We start from the raw sequence: 22,692 nt of genomic DNA, 5'->3' as shown, positions 1-22,692 counted from the left end.
CAAAGACAGCCTTTACTGAACAAGTAACACAAAATAAAGAGGATGTATGATTTCAAAACATCAGCGATTTTAACTAAAGCATTAAGAAAAACACAAACGTCTCAACATTCTCCTCGTTTCCTACATGTGCACCAAAGGAAGAAGGCGCTTCACTGCCGTCACTCGCTGATGCGCAGGTTCTTGATACGCGATACAAAGGAGTGACTTAACGGAAACCAAAATAGCCAACATGCATCATGACTCACCGCCGCAAAATATTCCGGAAACACAGATAAAAACAGGAGCAAGCACTTACGTTCCAGCAAGTGGCTCTTCCACTTCTCCAGCTAACGTGTTAGATGACCTTCAAGGTCAAATTAACCTCTAAGTGTTTGGAGCGATCTCGTCCGCCGGAGCAACAGGACATCGGGGGATGGTTCCCTCCCCTCTGCTGACACCACATGTTGAATGTGAGGACATGAAATTGCACTAAGGGATGATTTACGCCTAATCAAACAGCACAGCCAGTGTGAAACCAAGGTCAGCCCCTCTTTCTGATAATGTGGCAGGACTTGAGGGAGACATGTTTCCGACCATCTTTCTTTCCGTCTCAGTTCTACAGGTGTTTCCTGATTCTGTTTCACTGCAGTCGCCTGTCGTCGGACAACGGGAACACCTCCATGCCCTCCAAGACCACCGTGATCCATCTAAACCGTCGCATCCACAGCAACACGGTGGCCTGCACTGCCCACCTCTCCACAGACGTGATCAACCAGTGCTCCAGCACCCCCGGCACCAAGCACACCAATCCCCCCGAGGCTACGCCCTAAGCCCCGGACACCTCAGACAGGATGGAGGGACTGAGCTCCACTACGCTCACACCGTTTGGCCGCAGTGGATTGTGGACTAACGCATGAAGCATTCAGGAAGTAAATGTCCTTTAAGTGTGAGCTTGTGTTGGTGCAGAGAGGAATCATTTCTGTGTCCTTTCAGTTTCAATTTTTTATAAGTGTTTTTACTATAAAAGACAGTAGATGTCCACAGAAGTAGATGTGGTGCGTGTGAACATCGGATCATTACAGCTACGTGACGTTTTTTTCCCCCCACATCTCCTTTTAAAAACAAACATTAAAGACGATGCGTCGAGTTATTCTTCTAAAGTTCACTTGATCGTTTTATTATCAACTGAGCATTTTCTTTCTCTCTTGCTGAAAACTTCGACAAACCGGGTGAAAAATATCTGAGAAAAACTCTTTTTGAACTGTATCGTCTGAGAGAGAAATTTGAATATGAAGGAAAAGACTTTCTGGACTAGATCTTAAATTGAATTTCAATAATTACAACTGACAACCAAAATAAAAAAAAAACTATCAGATTATGTTATGTCAAGTTGGAGTAAATCATGCGTTATGAACGGTTCAGTGCACACAACAACGCCTGACGAGTTTACAGTCGTCCTGAAGAAACTTACCAACATCCTCCCAAAAACAAAGAGAAAGATCTTTGCTAAAAGTCCTGGATCGAAGAAGCGTCGTACAGAAAAATCACCACAAAACAGATGTGTTCATAGTATGAACTACAAGTGCTGCACTTTTGAACTCCCTCTTTAATCCGGGATTAAGATGAGAAGAATTGGACTTTAACCAAACTCTTCTCGTCAAATTAAAGATAACGTTTTATCTTGTTAGGGAAATAAATGTCCTCAAGCTCGGGGAGTGTGAGGAGGAATTCAGACTCCGAGCTGCTTGGAGGCGTGTATCATACATGCTGCGTTTGATCGTATCAGCACGTCTATCGACCGACAGACGAGCTTCACAGTGATTTCCATTTCTCCGCCAGAACCACAGTGCCAAAACCACTCAGACCGCAGTAATACCGAGCTTCATTGTCCAGCCAATCGACCTGATCTGGACTCGGCAGGGAATCAATGAGCTGTTGTCAAGAGACAGATAATAGATGCCAGAGTGACAAAACAGATGAGCCGTTATTAAAGCAACCTCCGCGCCGCTTTCAAGTGTCGAGAGCAAATACTGAAGAAAATCATTAAAAATCGGTTTATTTTGTTTTTAGTTTCTGTGCAACAATCAAATCGATAAATGTTTTGATGTAATTAAAGAGGGGCGGCGGGGTCCAAATATTAAATAGTTCAATTTCTTAATATGCAGCAAAAAGACACTTTCTGTTATTAGAGTCAAACAAACACGCAAATGTCAAAGCTGCTTTTTTAAACTAAATGCCATCTATTTTTGTTTAATCATACATTGCGTCTACAAATTCAACACCCAGTGCCTATGCTTTGCTGCTTTTCAGGCAGTCGTCAGTGTGCCATAATAACTCACAGATATTTGTGCTGCGATCAGTGGTTTGGTGGATTGATGTAGTCATTTAAATTCCGTCTCCTCCTCCCCTTTGTCCTCAGCCTCCGTAGCGCTTCGACTGTAAATATGGCCTCGTGCTAGAAGCCGTCACACATCATGCCCTAAACTGAGCTTTGACATTGTATAAACTTTAAACTTGGTCTGCATGTAGCCATTTAAATGCATCACATCCGTTGGTGAGTTCATGTACTTCCCTCCTTACATGTCACTGCACTTTCTTTTTCCCCCGTTTGCATGTATTGTTGCACATTCAGCTTTAGATCAGCGAGAGAGAAACGGAGACATTACCCGGTCAGACCGATGTTTGGAAGTGTGTTTGAACGTGTGTGTTTTCAGCAAAGGTTAAAGCGTCTCCCTGCCTGGCGCGCTGACCTCCGGCGCAGGAAGCAGCTGGATTACACAAAACTGAGCCGTGTCAGACTGATGACACCTCCTGGTCCTCAAACAAACGTTTGTGTTGCATGGAGCATAACCGACGACTGGCAAATATTAACACAGACGATCTGACTTGAGCCCACCTGGACGCTGATCTGAGGAAGGAAGTCAACTCAGTGTTTCATCCTCTGTGTTCATTCAGTGTGTTTTATTGTTGAATTCAATTGTTTTAATAAAGATTATTGTTGTTGGAAAAAAAAAATGCTCTGAAAGTGGATAGAAAATGAACTTAATGATCATGTAAAGAAATGCACCTTTAAGCTGCAGAGAAAGCGAGGCTGTGTACGTGTGTGATATTTCAACTTCGATAACCACACATTGATGAGACAGCGCAATATTTTCTGTTGCCAAACATCAATTTCTCTATGTAAGATAAGGAGACTAGATTGCTTTCCAATGTCTGTGGATAATCTCTAAAAACAGAAGCTGGGACATTCTGGATACATCCCTGATAGCAGCATGGGGGATAATGATTGTTTTATCAAAGACTGGCCCCAGCTGAGTAGAAAATAGGCTAATTTAATAAATTTAGCCTATAGCAGACGCAACATGACAAGAACATAAACAAGACAGTCCTCCAAGGAATATGCTGACATTTTAAATGTAGACAGTGAAGTGAAGTGAAGGACTGTAGCCTTTCCCTTCGTCTAACTTTATACGTTTCAGAGATTTCTCCTGATAAATACACTTTTTAAACCGCTTATGTTTGAACACAGCAGACGCTTCTTGGCTGTATTCAATGAGTACGTCAAAGTGTTGCCTGTTTCTCTAACGTGGTTATACTGTGACTGTAAGTGCCTGCTGTTATCGGAGCCCAGAGGAACCAAACAGACACAATCTTGTCTTCATCGCAGATGCATCTGGAAACGGCCCAAACTGGCAGCAGCGCTTGGCGCGTCCTGTCCGGCCGAGGCTTCTCTGATAAATGATTTCCCCAAAGATTTCTCTAACAGGTCCAGTTTGTTTGTCACCTTACTAGAAGCACAGCTTCGTGTACAAAACAACGCTGTTTAGAAACAGAGATGCTGATTTCAACTCAACAAAGCATTTTGAAACGACTGTTTCGCTTCTTTTTTTCCGAGTCAACATTTTAAAACTTTATTCTGAAATACGGAGATGGACGGTCGCTCTCAATCTGATCAATTTCTTCAAGTTTACCTTATAATTTACCTGTAGGCCTGCAACCAACAGTTACGACGCATTCAATAACCTGTTACATGAAAAATGAAATTGTGCTTTACTGTAAATGTTCTCCTCATAGCGTAGATGTGATCGTATTATAATGAAGGGGTCATTCTAATGACAGACAATGAGGTCAAATTGTTTTACAGCAGCAGTCGCGAACATAACCGGCCCACAAGAGGCTCCAATCCAGGCTGCAAATCTACCAAGCAAATGGTCCAAATTTCAAAGAAAACCGATTTTTTTAGCAAATTTCACCGAGACCCGCGCTGAGATATGGGTGATGCGGCTATTAATGGTAGTTTCTTCGTCGCTATCAAACGAGCCTCAACAGCCAGTGGTCTGCAACTTTTATGACCAAAGAGCCATTTTTGTTATTTTCCACCAAATCAAACTTAACTAAAGTCACAATACATGTTTAACCTTTGAAATGATTCTGACACAAGTTTCATATAGACAGTAGTTTTGAAACACACACAAAAACTGTATTTTATGTTACAATGAAGAAGGTTCAGTTACAGTTTTCCTTTAAATTTAATTTAAAAACGTTTTTTTTAGCAGTTTCATACTTCTTTTCCGAATAGAATAAAAATATTTTATCAATCCCTGAGGGAAATTCCTTTAAGCATTGCACCATTCAGAATAAATAGAGTTAAGAGGGAGAACTGTGATTTTCAGAAATGATGCAGGACTTGACATAACATCTGAGTGTGGGAAAAAATGGATTTCTGAACTCATGAGAAGTAGAAAGGAAACACCTGCAGACTGCAGCAAACAGCTCATACGATGTAAAGAGAAGGTTTCTTCAAGCACTGCGGAGGCAGGTTAATGTCAACCAACGCTAAAGTTGACCTCGGGGAGCCGGGCACAGACAGACAGACAGACAGACAGACAGACAGACAGACAGACAGACAGACAGACAGACAGACAGACAGACAGACAGACAGACAGACAGACAGACAGACAGACAGACAGACAGACAGACAGACAGACAGACAGACAGACAGACAGACAGACAGACAGACAGACAGACAGACAGAGAGAGAGAGAGAGAGAGAGAGAGAGAAGCTTCCTGTCAGAACAGTTACAATCTGCATCAGCATTGCTACTAGAAACTAATGCCAGATCAAGGTTGTTGTGTCAGGAGCTAAATAAAATGGAGTGCTTATTGACATGCTGAAGAGTGTCTCAGATGAGCTTACAGTGGATACATTCCTGTCACCCCTGCAGACGAGCTGCTCTGCATACTGCCAGTGTCTCTGAGCAGACTGGAGATGGAAAAAAACATCCATGAGGTTTGAGCTTGTGTGCGTGTGTGTTGATGTTCGCACCTCCATCTGCTCCGTGAACAACCAAGGAAATGAGAAGATAAGAGTACAAAGGCAGTTGTAGCTCCACAGCGTTCGTATATACCCACTGCATGCATGGAATGTATATATGTATGTATGTATGTATGTATGTATGTATGTATGTATGTGCGTGTACTCGCCTATGAAGCCAGATGAGGGGGGATTGGGCTGGATGTTCTCCTGAGTGTTGCCCTGAATCACGTCCCACAGTCGCCACACGTAGCTGGGGTGGAAGATGTAGAAAGGCTGATTGGGATGGCGCTTGCGTTGCTCCACGTACGGACCAAATAGGTTGTAGTCCGGACTTTCGTACCACTGACAAGATAAAGGAAATCGAAAGTGATTAGATGAATCATTTCTTCACTAATTCACAAGTTCAAATGAAACCAGTACATTGTCCCTGAACAGGAGGAAGAGTTTAAGCAAACAGTTTTGCATGTTCTAAATGTATTAATGTGTGTAGGGACCGCAGGGCCATGTAGTCAGTAGCACTTGCATCTCACAGCGAGAAAATCCCTGATCTGAGAATGGGTAAGAACACTTATCTGCATACATGAGGGGTTCTTTGGTACTCCGGTTTCAAGCCCACCTTCGAAAAGGGGTATGACAGGGGTGCCCAACTCATTTTAGTTAAGTCCAATTCCATCTCGAGTGGCCTGGACTGATACAATAGTCCCATAATTAACCTTTATATTTACAAATTTATCTTCAAAAAACCAAACAATTAATACGAAAAATGACAATCTCAACGTAAAGCCAATTTTAATGCAAAATACAGTGAAATGCCCAAAATAGCCCCTCTTATAACTGTTGCATTATTTATTCCTGTTTTTACAAACTCACCCTGACAGCACGGCGTTGAGGCTAATGCTCGTTTGCTAGTCTTTATGGCGGCATTATCGTCGTCTCAACTCAGGTCTCAGTGTTGTGTTGTGTCCGCTACTCTTAATAAAACTGTTAAATAAAACTGTTAAAAATAAAGCAATCAATCAATGTGTTTGACGTTTTTCCAATTTGTTTGACGGGTCAGATTGGAGCCTCCGGTGGTCCGGGTTTGCCCGCAGGCCTTATGTCTGACAGCCCTGGTTTAAGGATATGTGTGTGTGTGTGTGTGTGTGTGTGTGTGTGTGTGTGTGTGTGTGTGTGTGTGTGTGTGTGTGTGTGTGTGTGTGTGTGTGTGTGTGTGTGTGTGTGTGTGTGTGTGTGTGTGTGTGTGTGTGTGTGTGTGTGTGTGTGTGTGTGTGTGTGTGGCCATCAGCTGGACTCGGCTCCAGCCCTCCAGATTCATGTGTCACTTGTACAACTGTACAGCAAAGCCTGGTCTCTGCATGCAACCAATCAGCTCAGCAGCCGTGAGCAGGGAGAGTTCAGGCCCCGGGGGGAGCAGCTGGGGGGAAGGGGGGGGGGGGGGGGGGGGGGGGGGTCAAGGGTCACGCTCAGGGAGTCAAACCTGCAAACCTCTGATCAATAGCTTCTTTCTCGATAATGACACTTCATATGAAGTGTGTGTCTTCAAGATTGTGTCGGAGGCTCAGTAAAAAAGAAATATTGTTTATGTCAAATGACAAAAAAAAAAGAAAACAACAAGAGATAAAAAAGAGGGGAAAAGGTTTGAAATTCTTGTATTGACTGAGAGACCAGGTTTTTCTCTGCTGGTCCTCTGATTTGGACAAACAGCTTTCTGATGAAATGACACTTCAGCTCTCGTCTGGCCAGGCGAGAGAGAGAAGCCCACTTTTTCAGACGGTTTCAAAAAACATCCGTCTTCACTGTATCGGACGACTCCTGCCAACATGTTTTATCCCCGGGTCAAATGACAGCGATTTCAGTGTGGCCACCGCATGAACACACCTCCTGTTGTGGTGCTTTTATTTACATTTCCTAAAAGAGGGAGTCGATTGAAAGCCTCATTATGTTGCGTTGTGTGGAGTGGTTGCTCCGTAAACAAGACTCTTCTCTCCGCCGATGCTCGTTTCTGTCATGGTGGGTCGAGTGGTGTTTTATTCATGTGAAGGTTTTTCGTCGTTATCCTTGCATATAAATATTACACGAGTTAAACGGTGGGTTCAGAACAAAACGGAACTAAAAGGTACTTAATGTGTTACACTGAAATAAACATTACAGCCAAAGTATATTGTACATCGCAGCGCGAACAAACCATCTGGGTGGAGTGAGTATTCTTGTACGAGCGAGGAGCCCGGGGAGAGAGAGAGTACTCACGCCGCTTCCTCGTGGCTGCATGAAGAGACTATTCCTCACCAGGAAATGAAAGGGGGCGAGGAGTCAAGCAATATGTTCCTGAATAAAACATCTTGTGTGAAGGTCTCCCTCTGGAAACACAATTTGAATGTGACAAATAGCCGGGCTAAGGTGGTCTAATCAGGCCGGAAAATTGAAGATCCCCAGCCAGAAATTACCAGATGCTCCGCGCCCAACTACTGTGCTGTAAACAGAAACATGCTATTTGTGAGTGAAAACAGCGAGCATAATGTACAGACGCACAGCCCAGTACAATGAATCCAATCAGCAGGCGAAGAGACATAATTAAGTGGGCCCTGTCATTTACAATAGATTCAAAGAAAAGAGGTCAGCTAATAATTTGGGATTCTTATAAGCAACACAAAAGCATGGTTGTGCATTTCCACTCAATGTACCGACTGCAGGGGGGGTGGGGGGTGGGGGGGTTGGGGGTGGGGGGGGGGGGGGGGGGGGGGACGTAAAATCACTGTCCGTAATTTGCTGGTTTTCTTTTTTCATAATAAAGAAGTAAAATACTGTGTTGTTCATGTGAGCTTATCTGAATTATGAATAACTGATTTTAAATGAAGTACTAATTACTTGCACTATATAACACGGGTTCCATAAGACGGAACATGTGATTACCGTGGTCGTCTCATGAACGCATGTCATTTGTTTATAGGAGCAGTGTGGAAGAAAAGAATTAAATTAAGTTTGGGGATAATTTTATTGATTGACACACACACAAAACTGTGTAGTATATTGCATGTACTATATAAGGATGTAGATGCTGATAATAAATGCTGCATATGACTGTAGACTACCATCACTGTAGTATATATAATTTAATATGTACATGCTCACGTTAAACCATAGGGTGTCAAACACATTTAAGTTCAGACGCTACACGCAGCATAATTTCATCTCGAGTGGGTTGGACGGGTAAACTAGTGCCACAATAACCTTTAAATTCATATGTTGAAGTTTTTCTTTGTTGTGATGCAGGGTGTACGCATGTGATGGAAATATCCATATTTCACCAAATCCAAACAATAACTACTGAAAATCAATATAAACCCGATTTTAATGAAACCTTCTGTTGCAAAATACATTGAAATGTCAACATGTTTTCATCCTAAACCTGTTAACATTATGTTTGTGCACGGTGAAGATGTAGGCGGGGTCGTGAACGGACACAGGTATGTGACGTCATTACACAACAGTAGTGTCGGCCCTCTTGGGACCAATGCGGAAGATGCAGCCACAAACAAAAAAATAAAAAATAAAATCCGAGTTAAGAAAACAACGAGTGTGCACAAAGTGTAGCATGTAAACAACAACAACAGAGGACTCACAAGGCCGATGAGATACTTCAAATATAGTGGGCTTGTTGAGAGTGACATAAATCACTGACCAATCAGCAGACGGCTGCGTTTTGAGCCTCCTTATCGGACCCGTTCTGTAATGCTGGGTACCCCAACAGAAAAGTACCCTCGGGTACTGTTCTTTTGGAACCGTCCACAACGTTTGCCGATGGGAACGCATGAAAACCCGTCCCGTTCTGTAACGTGACATTCTGTGCAGTGGAATCGAGGCTTTAAACATGTATACGTGCACATACTGTATGTGGCTACGGGGACGTCTGTTTTTAAGGTTTTTTTCTTTGGCTTTTATTTCCCTTGTATCCTCTCAGAAGTTTTTCATGAAGTAGGAAACTTTTTTCCTCATTTTGGCCACATGAAGAAAACACATTTTGCTCGTCTTGTAGAGTTTGTATCTTAGTTCAGTGTCAGATTTGTCACCTTGAACTGCAGGAAGAGTGTCTCTTTGGAAGATTGTTGGTTTTGCAAATTTAAAATAAACTAAATTTCTTATCACTTCATTTCCAAGCAATCTGGTGAAGCTACATCACTTTCGGGATGAAAAACACATAATCGCCTGCAATTACAGAAACACTGACAAGATGGGCCTTTCTTTTTCTCTGACATGAAGGTCGATGTTACAGTATTTCAGACTGTCAACACCTGAAGATTAGTAGAATCTGTATAAAAATTAGTAGAAGTATAAAACTGTGACACAGAATAAATAAGCGCAAAGCGGGGACATTTCAATTACGAGCATAATATTTTCAATCAATAAGACAGCAGGTTACCGGTGGCAAGAGAATCAATTTTAATTGCAAACCTGATCACAGAATGCTCAGATTTTATTGATCGTGGCCAAACCACCTTCCCTGAATAACAATTATAATGAAGCCGAGAGGAGACGAAGAGGGCGGAGGAAGGATGGAAGACACACTCACAATAAAAAGAAAACATGCTTTAAGGAAGTGAAAACATGAATGAGAGCCTTTTCAAGGGCAGGTGGAAGTCACACGGAGGAGGCAAAGATAAATGAGCTCAAGCTCCTGATAAGAGAGACCTGGGAGTGATGAAGAGGAGGACGATCAACTGCGGGAGTGATAAGGTTTGATATTGTGTTTGTGCGGCTCAATCGTTCCCACAGCGTTCCCACGCGCCGTCATAGCTACATGCACATGGTTAAAACTGTCTGCTACTTTTGTTTATCCACCGTGACCTCGGTGTCGCAATAAAAAACTAAAAAACATTGTCCAATATAAACTTCTGGGACAAAAACAAGAAGCAACCCAGAGTCCCCCCGTCCCCCCCCCCCCCCCAACACACACACGCACACACTCACAACTTACACAACACACAATTCACTGCCGTTAAATGCTTTTCATGTACTATGACCTTGATGTGACAGTGAATACATCTTCTTTTGAAGGTGCTGAGGTGAAAACATTACTGAGTTACAGCTCGCTGCCACCCGGCCTCCTTCCATACGCACCTTGAGCAGGTTTAAAGAGTAAGGAGCAGGGTCCCAGGCCACCAGAGTTACATTCTTGTAGATGGAGCTCGTGTTGAATCGATACGCAGGATTAGCCAGAATCTGTGGGGGGGGGGGAAACAAGAGGAGAACATTTTATTTATCAGATTTCAGATGCTTTAATACCAAGCAAAAGAAGGGAGGTAGTTAATTCACAAAAACCCCAAACTCAGCAATTATTTGTGAAATAGATGAAAGAGCTGATGCCAGAGTGACGTTTGTCCAGAAAAAAGGCTCCAGTCAGTTAATTTAAGGCTCCTGCAATCTCAACAATGTCAGTAATCTCAGGAGCGTCTGCACTGTGTCACGCAGATTCCATAAACTTGTTTTCTCCGGTAAGTTTGACACAATGTCGTTCACCGTTTAATCAGCGGTGACAACTGCTATGATGGACATAATCACAATCCTGCCGTCAGCCGGCGCCTCCGCTGCCTTCAGATGAAGAACTGAAACCGGCCAGAAGTGGCATCTACGTGCATGCAAAGAATCTGGAAAGTTATATTTTGTTGTTGATGGCGATTGTCTTTATCTATTGGTTGCCAGTAGCATTGGTCTAGAGCAGGGCTCTGCAAGCTGTGCCTCTTTAGCTCCCTGACAATTAAATAAAAAACATACGTAAATAAACATCGCGTGTTAGTAGATCTTATTTTTTTATTCTATTTAGGTCTTTGATAAAAGGCACAAAACCAAAATGGGCGAGAAAAAAAGCAAAAACAGCTTAAAAAAAACCTATGATAATTTGAATATTTAAGATAAACTGGGTTTATAAATGAGGAAAAAGATGTAATACTGCTTAAAAAGGAGTCAAAATGGTTAAAATGTCAAAATGATCTCAAAAATGCTGAAAAACCACTAAACTCATGTACAAAAACAGCTAAAAATAAATGTTTATAATAATAATAATAATAATACATTTTATTTGAAAGCGCCTTTCCCGCCACTCAAGGCCACCGTTCAATCATATATTTACAACAGTGAATTAAAAACACTAAAAACAACACAAGACACAACAAGGCAATTGGCATCAGAGGGAATATGCAGTTCTGAACGGATGTGTTCCGAAGTGGGGGAACGAGTCCAGGTCTCTCAGCTGAGGAGGGAGTGAGTTCCAGAGGTGATGGTGAGACGGGCGGAGGGACAGACAGGTGAACGTAGGAAGAGGATCTGAGGGAACGGGAGGGAGTGGAAACATGGAGGAGGGCGGACAGATATGGGGGGGGTTGAGGTTGTGAACGGCCTTGGATGTGAGGAGGAGGATTCTGAACTGGACCGGGAGCGGGTGGAGCTGTTGGAGGACGGGAGTGATGTGGTGGATGGAGGGAATGAGAGTGATGATGCAGGCAGCTGAATTCTGGACCTACTGAAGTTGATGAAGGGATTTAAGAGGGAGACCGAAGAGGAGGGATTTACAGTCATGCAGGTGGGAAGTGACGAGGCTGTGCACTAGGATGGCAGTGGTGTGGGGGGTGGGGGAGGGGGGAGGGGCGGGGGCGGTTGATGTTTGGGAGATGGAAGTAGGCAGGCCAGGTAACGTTGTTGATGCGAGACTGAAATGATAGAGTGCTGTGGAGGATGACACCCGGACTCTTAACCTGGTGGGGGGGTGAAATGGAGGAGGTGTCAATGTGGATGGAGAAGCTGCTGGTTTTGGATAAAGTGGACTTGGTGAGAATAAAGAGGATCTCAGTTTGTTTGCTGTTTAATTTAAGAAAATTGAGGATGAACCAGGTTTTTATTTCAGAACTAAAATCAGTGAGGGAGGAGGGTGGAGGGTGGAGGAGGGTTTAGTGGTGAGGTAGAGCTGGGTGTCCTCCGCCGAGCAGTGGAAATGTAAGTTAAATTTGCGGAAGAGAGGGGGGGTCCCCAGGACAGAGCCCTGGGGCACACCTGTGGTGACAGAGAAAGGGATGGATTTACAAGATTTGCGGCCAGAGAGGGAGGAGGTGAAGCAGTCCGGTGGAGTGTTGGGAGACGCCGATGGAGGACAGTCTGTTGAGGGTGACGTGACAGATTCATGTAGAGAATCGACGATATTTTAAAAGTTGGTATGTTTTTCCTGGAAGTTCTACATGTTTGGTATTAAAGAGGCTTATATGTGTAGAAACACGTTCATTAATGAGCTCTTCCTGCTAAGCTCTAAGAAAATAAAGTGTTATTACCTATTTTAGGAACACAAAAGTAGTTCTATACTTATACTATTCCAACTTCGTCTTTATTATTTTCCCTCCATATCCTCTTCCAAAAGCAAAGCAAAGCATTTTCTCAGTCTTGTTTGAGTTTTGGTCAGCTTGTTAAATTTGTTTATGCAATTTGGTTCTGAACTTTGAGAGGAAATAAAAAAAATAAAGACTGAAACCGCCTCAAACATCTGAAGGGAAAAAGGGCAAAGTTGAATGTTGGAGCTCTGTGGTGTTTATATCACACGCAACATTTTATAAATATTTAGCTTGGCCATGTTAAAGTTATTAAACCGTTAAACAGAGCTCAGCTTTATTAAGCAAGTTAGGAAATGTACGTCTTCTTTTCACAGATTTAAGATATTTCAAAGTTACTTTCCTTATCTTATTACCCCAGTGTTGAGGATTGGGAGACGTTCTGCTGGAGCACAGGGTGACTTACTGCACCAGCTTGAACATCAGCACTGTATTCAGAAAACTCGGGAGTGTAACCATCTTTAAACATACTCCCAATAAGTCTAATAAGTTATATTTTGTGTGTTTTTTTGTAAAGAACACATCATATTGCAGGACATCTCATGTGGCTGAAGGGATGATCCCTATTTTTATAACGAGGAAAGGTGTAGTATGGATAATTTAGGTTCGTTTTAAAGACAATTCATTGAATATGGCTTATCATAGTGGTGAGTTACACTACATTTATAGTATTTGTAGAGAAATACCATCCAACATTATATTTCTATATCTTAATGATTGCTTTCTAAAGAGTTAATGGATATAGATGAGTCTATTTTACAGTTTCTATCTTTGAGTGTAGCCAAGACCTTGTGCTTCATCTTAGTTCTCGTGAAAACTAAACATTGTGAACCTGCATCAAAGCACGAACCCGGATCTCACATTTGAAATGACAGATCTCTCAGTTATTAGTGGGATGTTGCTCATTTCCTTCTGCACATTGTACTTGAGCTGAAATAAATCCCGACGACTGAATCGGGGAGCTGCAGTCATTAATCAATTCATTTTGTGCACACGTAATAGGCCTCACATATGTCTGCGCGAGCGCTGGAGGAGATAACGTCGTATTAATGATTTATTATTATGCATCATTCAAGGATGAACTCCTGCTTACCTGCGAGTTCATGAGGCGGATGGTGGTTTTATTGCCCACGTCTCGCTCGTATCCTTCTGTCGGCGCTGAATTGAAGCGTAAAACTGCATCATGAGAGTCTGCGGAGGAAAAACGTGAATCGTGTCAACAAACCGACCGACTAATTCAGGTCATCTGGAGGGAATAGAAAGAAAATATTGAATATAGTGCAGGTATGGTGTACGGATAAAAACATTCGGTTTTCTGTAAGTCATGCTTTATTACGTCACATGAATAATTCTCCACCTACAACAAGTTGCAGGTTCAATTCCATATCTTAATCTGTCCAATGTGACCAAGTGACTGAAGCCCAGACTGCTTCAATGGAGGTGGAGCAACGTACAGCTTCCCAGGGTCTTCATGCAGTCACTCCTTTCACACACAACAACCCTTTGCTTCATCTGCTTTTCGCGTTTTTAGGATAATTTCCATCGCATACAACAAAAAGAAACGGCATACAGCGTGACAGCGTTGGTGCCAGTCACTTTGACAGCAAACGGCTGCAGATCATCCGTCGTGGTAGTAAACAACCGGTTGTGTCGACTCTCAAATGTAACTCAAGTGCTCTCCAGTGGCAGGCCCAGGTAACTGATGGGCCATTAACATAGAGCGTGTTTGCCTGAGTATATTAAGACTCCACTATAGATATATATATACTTAAAGTCCTGTTTTTTTCTCTTTTTTTTGGTTGCTGTTGCGGATGAAATGTCCTTCAACGTCCAGGAAAACTTGAGATTGTCCTCTTGATGGATGGTCGAGGGAATAATTGAGAATTAATTTCTGCCTGTCTGCCGATCGATCCTTCAGTCGCAGTCGTCTTCCTCCTGCACAGAGCCGACGGCAGAACAGATGATCCTTCAGGTTTTCATCCGACGGCCCTTCGTCACTGCCACCAGGAGATCTTCAACAGCTCCGCTACCTGCTGAGCCGCCAGAATACTGGAAACGTATCTGCTGGAGATCCTCCCACCTGGAGGCAACAGATACCGCCGAAAACTTCACAGTATTCTTACCATAATTCTCACAAATCCTTGGGATGCCGGTACGATTCAACCCTCTAGTGATGAGGAGCGAAGTAGTTTACTGCTGAAGGGTAATGGGAGATGGAAACGCCATGCGACACTACGTTTCAAAGCTTTCAGGCAAATAAAGCAGAGGTCAAGTATATGAAGCTTGAAGATCAATAGAGATTTCATCCTCTGACATAGACTGTCGATGCTCCACCGCACCACCGTAGAGTTTAATTGATCGAGTTTAAGGCAACGTGTCCACTCCTGAGTGTTAGTGGAGATAAATGTAATCCTATGGCTGCCATGTGGATGTTAATTTGTTCCTTTGTGGCGTCGATGCTCCTTCAGTCGCATGAGGAAGACATTTCACAGTCTAATCAACTCTCTTTGGGACTTAAGGAGGCTAAAAGTTGCATCAATAGCTGGATAACAGATGTGTTGCTTCTTAAGATGTCCTGGAAATGCCAGTTGGCTTTATTCCATTTTAAAACAAACGCGTAGCCGATTCTGTAATTACGGTTATTTAACTTGCTATCAGTGTGTTTTTACCTATTTTCTGAAGTGTAAATGTGATGAGGTGTATCTGCCTTTCTTAACTCTTCCTCAGGAGCAGAGAGACGACCGGTGACTGTCGGTCAAAACAAAAAGCTTTGATAGTAAAACAATGTGTGATCTGATCTGTGGGAGCCACTGACTTGGCTCACAGTCCATTAAATCAAAATGCTAGTGCGATAGCTAATTAGAACCGTTTTTTAAAGAGGTATTACAGGGTATTTTTCAATTATTTTTTGCCAGAAATGCTTTGTCAGAGGCTCATTTTAAAAATAAAACAAACTCATGCTGTTTTTACCTTCTGGAAAATGTTATTCTGATGTCATTCAGCAATCATCCTATTATTTCTTTTGTATAGCCACCTCTGTGCGACACGTTGGTGTAAGGTTACAAATTAAAACCACCCCTTTATTCTGTTAGAAGAATAAAATGTCTTTATTGCGGCGAGGTGAGCATTGTACCCTTCCCTCTACATGAATACATTATGTGAAATATTTCCCTAGGTGATCCACTTTTAAGGTTACATCACTGCAGGTTTTATTCCACTTCTTTCTTTTTCATGTATTTCTCTTGCTTATATCAATTTACTGTGACACTCGCTTTCGTTTAAAAGAAATGTTCCCTGTAGTAAAACTTTATGCATTTTGTTTTTCTCCACTGCACAAACTGTAAAACACGAGACTCCTATGTGATTAAACCACATGTAGATTTTCCATTTGATTTAATAACATTTCATGTTCAGTGTCTTTAGTTCACATAAATAAATATTCTCACTCAATGCAATTTTGTACCTAAATTTTATGTGACTTTTTTCATATTACAGCGCCATATATTCAAGAACCAATTTCAGAATGTCAAAACTCAAATTAGAACCTGCTCGTGGAATTCTATACAATATTAAGTGAAAAGCTGCACGATATGGCAAATAGGAAAGAAAAGAAAAGAAAAGAATAGAGTAGATATTCTTTATTAATCCAAGAGGGAAATTAAACTAAGGCTGCTTTAGTGGCAGTGGCAGCCTCAGGATTTGATGTTCACAAGTTTGAATTCCACAGTGGACAGGTCACCACTGCGTAGCCCTGAGCATGACCTTTGACCTCCATCAGCTGCTTCGGACCAACTCGCAGGCCACGCCCCCTCATAGCAGGCCACGCCCCCTCGCAGCAGCCACACGTCTGTGATGCGGCGTTTAAACTTTTCAACAACACAGTTTATTTCTCGTTTACAGAGCTTTCAGAAACACACTTCTCTGAACTGTTCCAGTAATAAAAAAGTTTTTGTCCGAGCGCCATGTTGGTCCGGTTTTAACTACAGGAGCTGACAGCTGTTCGTGATGCGTTCAGGTGCATCACGTAAGCCTGCACTCCGACATTTTAACGAGCTGCGGCGCTCGTACTGTAGCGATGTTACAAGCTAAATATGACTGATAGCCATGAGCGAACTGGAACACGCATGCGCAGCACACCGCAGTGCAGAAGTTTCGGCAGTGTGGCTCCTACATAGTTCGACCAGGGCGGTTGGCACAGCCCAAACTAATATCTTCAGCCAGAAGGAGCTGGAGGAAGGAAATGATGTAGTTTTGTTCGGCAGGACCTGCACTGCCAAACTCTTGTCTTGTTCTTATGGAGGATGAAGGGGCCTTTATTGTGACAGCCCACTGAATCCTAGAAATAAGCTGGGATACTTTATTAAAATATGATTAGTTTAGTTTATAACTGCTTAACAAAAGAAAAAGAAAAGCAATTCTGGCTTTCAAGGAGGGAAAATTAATTAATACTTTTTTTTTATTCAACATTAATACCTTATTTATTTTCTAGTTTCCGATGTCTGATAGACTAAGTATAAAATATATTTTTGCTATCAGTTGTATTGTGGTCGTCGCTCAATGGTTGCAGGTTCGATTCCCTCATCTCTCCCTGTCCACACGTCGAAGTGTCCTTGAACCCCAAATGGCCGCCAAAGGAAGGAAGGATCGGTGTGTGAGAACAGATGTGATTAACAGTGTGAAGCACTTTGGGGACTGCTCAAGCAGAATGTTATATAACTCAAACCCATGTTCCATTTCGACTTCAACGTTAGACTTTGCAAGTCTTTAAAGGAGTCGTATTGTTCAGCTTTTCAACACTTTCACATGGTTTGTTGGTCCCAAATCATTGTATTCAGAGTTTATCACCCCTAATCCAGCTTTTCTTTGATTTCCCCCCATTTGAATATTGGATCATAGGAGCTACATTCAGAATCTGCTGTGTCTGTGTGACCTGAACTGGCTCCGCCCACACATGCCCATCTTGGGAAGAGGAGGAAGTACTTCCTCTCGTGGCGTCATGTGCCAGAGCAGAGCTGCCTAATTGTGGGAGGAGTCAAAGGGAGGGCCTATCTTGATTGTGATTGGCTAAACCCCCGATGACACTATACAGGGTTTGATTTCTGATTGGCTGGTTGGAGCAACACACTTTTTAAAACCTGAAACAAGCCAGGGACAGAGAGGACAGACTGTCTTCACTTCTGGGACGTCAGTCCAGGTATGGGGACGATTAGTACTGATGGAAAACCATTAGAAAGTGAATTTTGCATAACATGATCCATTTAACTTACTGTTTTACTAAGTTACTGTTTTACTAATGAAAAAATACCGAGCACTGTGCAGTGACGTGCCACCATGTACACACACAGGATATTCAGTTAACTGATGTCAAAGATCACTGCGAGTCAAACTGTTGTTTCAAACACCACCAGTAATATTGAGCTCCGTGAAAACTGCTCGAGTCCTTTGGTGGCCTCCAAAACACGAATAACAATTTAACACGGTGGAGTACAAAGTGCTTCGAACGGTCTGACGGTCAAGTGTGAAACACTCAACACTCATCTGTGCTACCATTTCATCTCCATGTTTTTTGGGACACAAAAGCATTAAAAAAGATTTTTCTAAGCTGATAGCATATCACCGACTACATGAGGTCAAAGGTCGAGGTCATTATTAAGTACAGAGTGGAATATTTTGGATGGACCATTTAAATTAATGAATTCATATGTGAACTTGATTGCTGCTTTCTGCTTTCACCCTTTTCACTATCAGTGCTATATCAGATATGACCACCAGAGGCCGCCATTCATTCATTCATCTTCTATAAGTGTTCTTCCCATGATTGGATGGCAGAGGCTGCATCTTCTCCTCTCCACAGGTTACCAGCCAATCACAGGGCAAATACAGATTGTGGGACAAGGATGTGGTAAAAGGTGAAAATCCACACAGATAAAAGTTACAATTCAGTAAAGCCTGAAATCAAACCAGGAGGCAAGAAGTGTAGATCTCTAACCACTCAAGCAGATTCAGAAGCTTTCAATCCAGCATGAGACTGCTCTTGATTTGTTGTTATTGTCTGTCAATGTTTGTGTCTTTGAGGCTTCACTGATAATTTATGTAAAACAATTTGTTTGTAGCTCAGCATTGTTATTTATGGGTTTTTTATGTGCAGCACTTTATTTTCAGCTGCAGTTGTATTTAAAATGCTGAAGAAATAAAGCCGTGCGACAGGAATAACAACCCTTTGACATCGTCTAGGAATAAACAGCAATGGAAGACAGTATTTCTTACGCTGGAGCCTGAACTCTTCAATTCAAGTCTGTTTTTAACCATCAGCGTGTCACTTGAATGAATTCAGACCTTATGTTAAGTGTCCAGAGGCCTCATCTATAAAACATTGTGCAGGATTCCTACTAAAAATGTATGTGCGCTCTAAAGGTGAAAATGCTTAAAAGCTCAAAGACAGAAACATCTTTACCACTGCAGCTTGGCTGTTTATGATTACGTGGATCTGTAAGTCTGACATGCGAAGACATTACATGTATGAGATGAATCGGGCTTCAATTCTCCACCCCACCATCAGTGCCGCCAGGTTCCCCCGTCTCCAAAGTGGGTGTCGTACCGGTACCATTCTCCCACAAAGTTTAGTTTTTTTTTTTTTTTTAAATCACAAACTTTGTGTGGGAAGTGGCGTACGCATCTTTCAGGACCTGTTTTGTGTGTAAGCAGCGAGCTTTATAAATGAAGCCCCAGCTCTAGTTTAAAGAGGCAGTTTCTACTTCAGACGGTCTGAGTCTGGTCTAAGGGGTCTGGATTCAGTCTGAAGAGTCCAGATGTCAGTTGGGAGTTTGATTATACTTATTTTTTTCAAATATGATCAGGAACTCAAACTAGATTATATCTATATATAAAACACCTGGATTAATCAAACAGCTCCTACAATGTTTAAAGCAACTCTCCAAGCTGAACCCCGACTCATTAAAATAAACTTTAATTATTGACACTGGACTTCAGACTATTTGAGCAAAAATGTACATCTTATACTGACTTTATAGAAAAGCTGCACAACATTAAGTGAACATGCTCTAATGTTACTGAGTACTGCAATAAAAATATGATTTATAATGAACACAAACACTTTAGATAATTTGTGCAGACTCCTAGAAGAATTAAAGCTCAACTCTTTCAGACTCTGTCAGGCAAGTGACTTCTTCTACCCTTCAAACAATCATGATTAAACAGTCGTGCTATACAAAGAAATAAACGTAGCTGAGGTTGGGTTTTGAGACTGAAGACTACGGGGGGGGGGAAACCTGCTTCACACTTCCCATAATCACACAAACATCATTGTGTATTACTTTTGCTTAACTTTCTCGTATGTGCTTTCAATTGTGGAATAATGTTAAATACTATTAAAAGAAAACTGATCACATGCTCTGTGATAGGCTAAAAACAAAAGAACCAAGTTATAATAAAGGAATTTTTCCAGAAATATTACAATCACTTGTTGGATTTGAATCCTCAAACCCTTCAACACAAACCCATCAAGAGCAACATTTCATGACCTTATTACTTATCTATGAATTTTAAAATAAGTGACTTTGGTCGGCATTACACATCAAAACTGATTTTATTTTATATTAATGGACGGCCATAGCATTTACTAGCTTTTAAAAAAGAAGAATTAAAGTGTATAATAGGGTTAAAGAAGTTATTCCTCAAAATATTCAATACAAGAGGGAAAAAAAAGGAAGTGGAAAATCTCATTGAATGAAATAGTTTGGATGCTGCGCCTCCTGCTCGCCACATGATGGCAGCAACACATCGTCATCGCTCTTCAATGTTTTCGTTCGCCACTCTCCCAGGACGAACTGCACAGAGCTCCCACTGAGCAGCCTGACCATCTTAATGTCATTCACCCCGAAGACGTCGCCGTGGTGTGGCCTGAATCTGAATCCTTTCGTTTTATACAGCTGCATAATGTGGGTTTTGATACAGTGCCGCCTTTTGGGAAGGACGGCAGGATGAGGAGAGGAAAGGCAGGGAGAGATCAATGTCGTTTGATTTCCTGCATGCGAATTAATGCTCCAAAGTTTTTCCAACACTGTGGGGGCTGTTTAATAAATAATCTGACTCATAACATTTGTTTCATCCACCCAGTCGTGAACTCTCATCAAGCTTTTTTCTTTCTTCCTCTAAAGAACTGAGCCCAGGATGATGACACAGTGGACCAATACCTTTCTGCTGTTTGACATTCAGATATATGTACTGGACTTTAGATAAGAGGTGGTGATGAATCATAAGTTCTTATACAACTTTTCACCAGATTTCTGACTGGATAATGTATCTCGCTGCGAGAAAGGCATACATTATATTCCTTTATAAGCCCTTGGATCACAGTGACTCATCAACCGTGTCTGAAAATCTTTAAATCTCCCAAAATGAAGCCTCCCTCTTTGTTCTTCGCAACATAAAAGTGCCAAAACAAGTCAAACATCCTGCGTTCGTTCATAAAGCTGACCCAATTTGCACTGATGCACGCAAAAGCTGTGCAGGTCTGTTGGTGCAAACTTGTTTCCCATCTCCAGCTGAGGCCACAGCTCGGGAACTTTTCATGCAGCGGGTCAAGGTACGACTGTCAGAATTTTGCAGCACGGGAAGACGCTCCACCACAACACAGAGCCACTGTGAACAGATGAAGGTTTGCATCTCCTGCACGCATCCAGTGCTCCGTGAAAGTGCTTCCTTTCTTTCTGAGGCCGTCAGCGTCTATATAAATCTGTCACTACAAAGACATGTAGAAGCGTGATGCTCAAAGCTGAAACCTGCCTTGGTGAGTCTGTGCTCTGAACAGCTGAATTCACAGGGAAATGCAAGCAAGATATATGTGATGGGAAGAAACCTGATTGGTTACCAGAGGGGGGGGGGGGGTGGTTCTGCTTCTTTTTCTTTTTTTTTTCCTAGTAAGCCATCTGTCACTGAGTTCACACTCTCCCCATTTACCCGGACACTGCCAAACGTCTACACACCACCACAAACACAAATCCAAAGACTCATAGCAGACTCGGCACACACTCAACTCTGCTAAACAATCAACTTGACGAGTTAATCAAGAAAAAGGTACACGCAACTAGGAGAAGCTCATCACTGCCACCACCAACAGGAAAGGTTGATCTTGTAAATTTGAATGAGTCACTGAGCTTCAACAAAGAGTCCAGATCATTTTTAAGCTCGATCACACGACGTCGACAGGGACGCTTCATTCATCTCAAACTGGAACTTGATAACGTAGATCCTGGTCGTCTTTTTAAAGCAGAGTTTTTACTACATTCCTAGCTTTACACGTTGTCCTTTTCTTGTCCCTCCTCGTGAAATTCAATACGCCTTGCAGAGGGTTTGCAATAAAAAAAATAAAAAAACCAGAAGTGAAACCTTCAGTCCTCTGACCTGGAGAGAGCAACCAGGAAGTGCTCCAGATAACACTAAACCACAGTTTCCTGCTCATCGTCTGCAATGGTACAAATTCAAATTCCCCATTGACGTCAATAGATTTATCAGTTCGAAAACAAATAATCTTAAATAATGAAATTTAAATTGATCAGTAATACATTTATGCCCCGTTTACAGGACGTTTCAAGAGAGAAGCATTGTCGTTATTGTCCATCTACTCAAGCGTGTGTAGAAAAACAATTCAGTAGTGTGCATGCACGGTAGCAGCGTCTTTCAAAAAGTTGCGTTTTAAACCATTTACACAACGACAGAGACATCATGTCGCCATGGGAGCCATTTTCAAATTCAAATTTTCTGTGTACTCCGAGCACCGTCGTCTTGTAAATGGAATGAAAGTTCTGTGATCAAACTGTAATTAATGGGCTAAAAACAACACTATGGATCGATATAAGATCTGTTTTCCCTAAATACAATCGGGTTTCCACGAGCACCAAGTTACTACCTGAATTACTCAGGCATTTAAGCTCCCGAGGCACTCAGCCTCTTTATCTGAATGGCCCACGTGATGTTCCTGTGTGCCACCTTTGAGGTAGTTCAATAAAA

The 22,692-nt window shown here is 42.1% G+C and overlaps 2 protein-coding genes across 3 annotated transcripts in view; one reads left to right on the top strand and one right to left on the bottom strand.

Moving 5' to 3' along the window:
* The window catches only part of tmtops2b (teleost multiple tissue opsin 2b), a 50,903-nt gene extending 47,919 nt beyond the window's left edge, over nucleotides 1–2,984 (top strand). The window contains exon 4 of the mRNA XM_080478448.1: nucleotides 594–2,984. Coding sequence (XP_080334574.1) covers nucleotides 594–809 — 216 coding nt within the window. The 3' untranslated portion in view covers nucleotides 810–2,984. The remainder of the gene's footprint in view (nucleotides 1–593) is intronic.
* st6gal2a (ST6 beta-galactosamide alpha-2,6-sialyltranferase 2a) overlaps nucleotides 1–22,692 on the bottom strand; it is a 59,310-nt gene that overhangs the window by 5,809 nt on the left and 30,809 nt on the right. For both annotated transcript variants that reach the window (XM_080478446.1, XM_080478447.1), the window contains 3 exons: nucleotides 13,757–13,854; nucleotides 10,412–10,513; nucleotides 5,464–5,638 (listed from right to left, as the gene is read on the bottom strand). In XM_080478446.1, coding sequence (XP_080334572.1) covers nucleotides 5,464–5,638; nucleotides 10,412–10,513; nucleotides 13,757–13,854 — 375 coding nt within the window. The remainder of the gene's footprint in view (nucleotides 1–5,463; nucleotides 5,639–10,411; nucleotides 10,514–13,756; nucleotides 13,855–22,692) is intronic.

Source organism: Lipophrys pholis (genome assembly GCF_963383615.2).
Source record: "Lipophrys pholis genome assembly, chromosome: 13".
Taxonomy (NCBI): Eukaryota; Metazoa; Chordata; class Actinopteri; order Blenniiformes; family Blenniidae; genus Lipophrys; species Lipophrys pholis.
The sequence above is the reverse complement of the archived record's forward strand: the minus strand, read 5'-3'. Positions and strand labels throughout refer to the sequence as shown.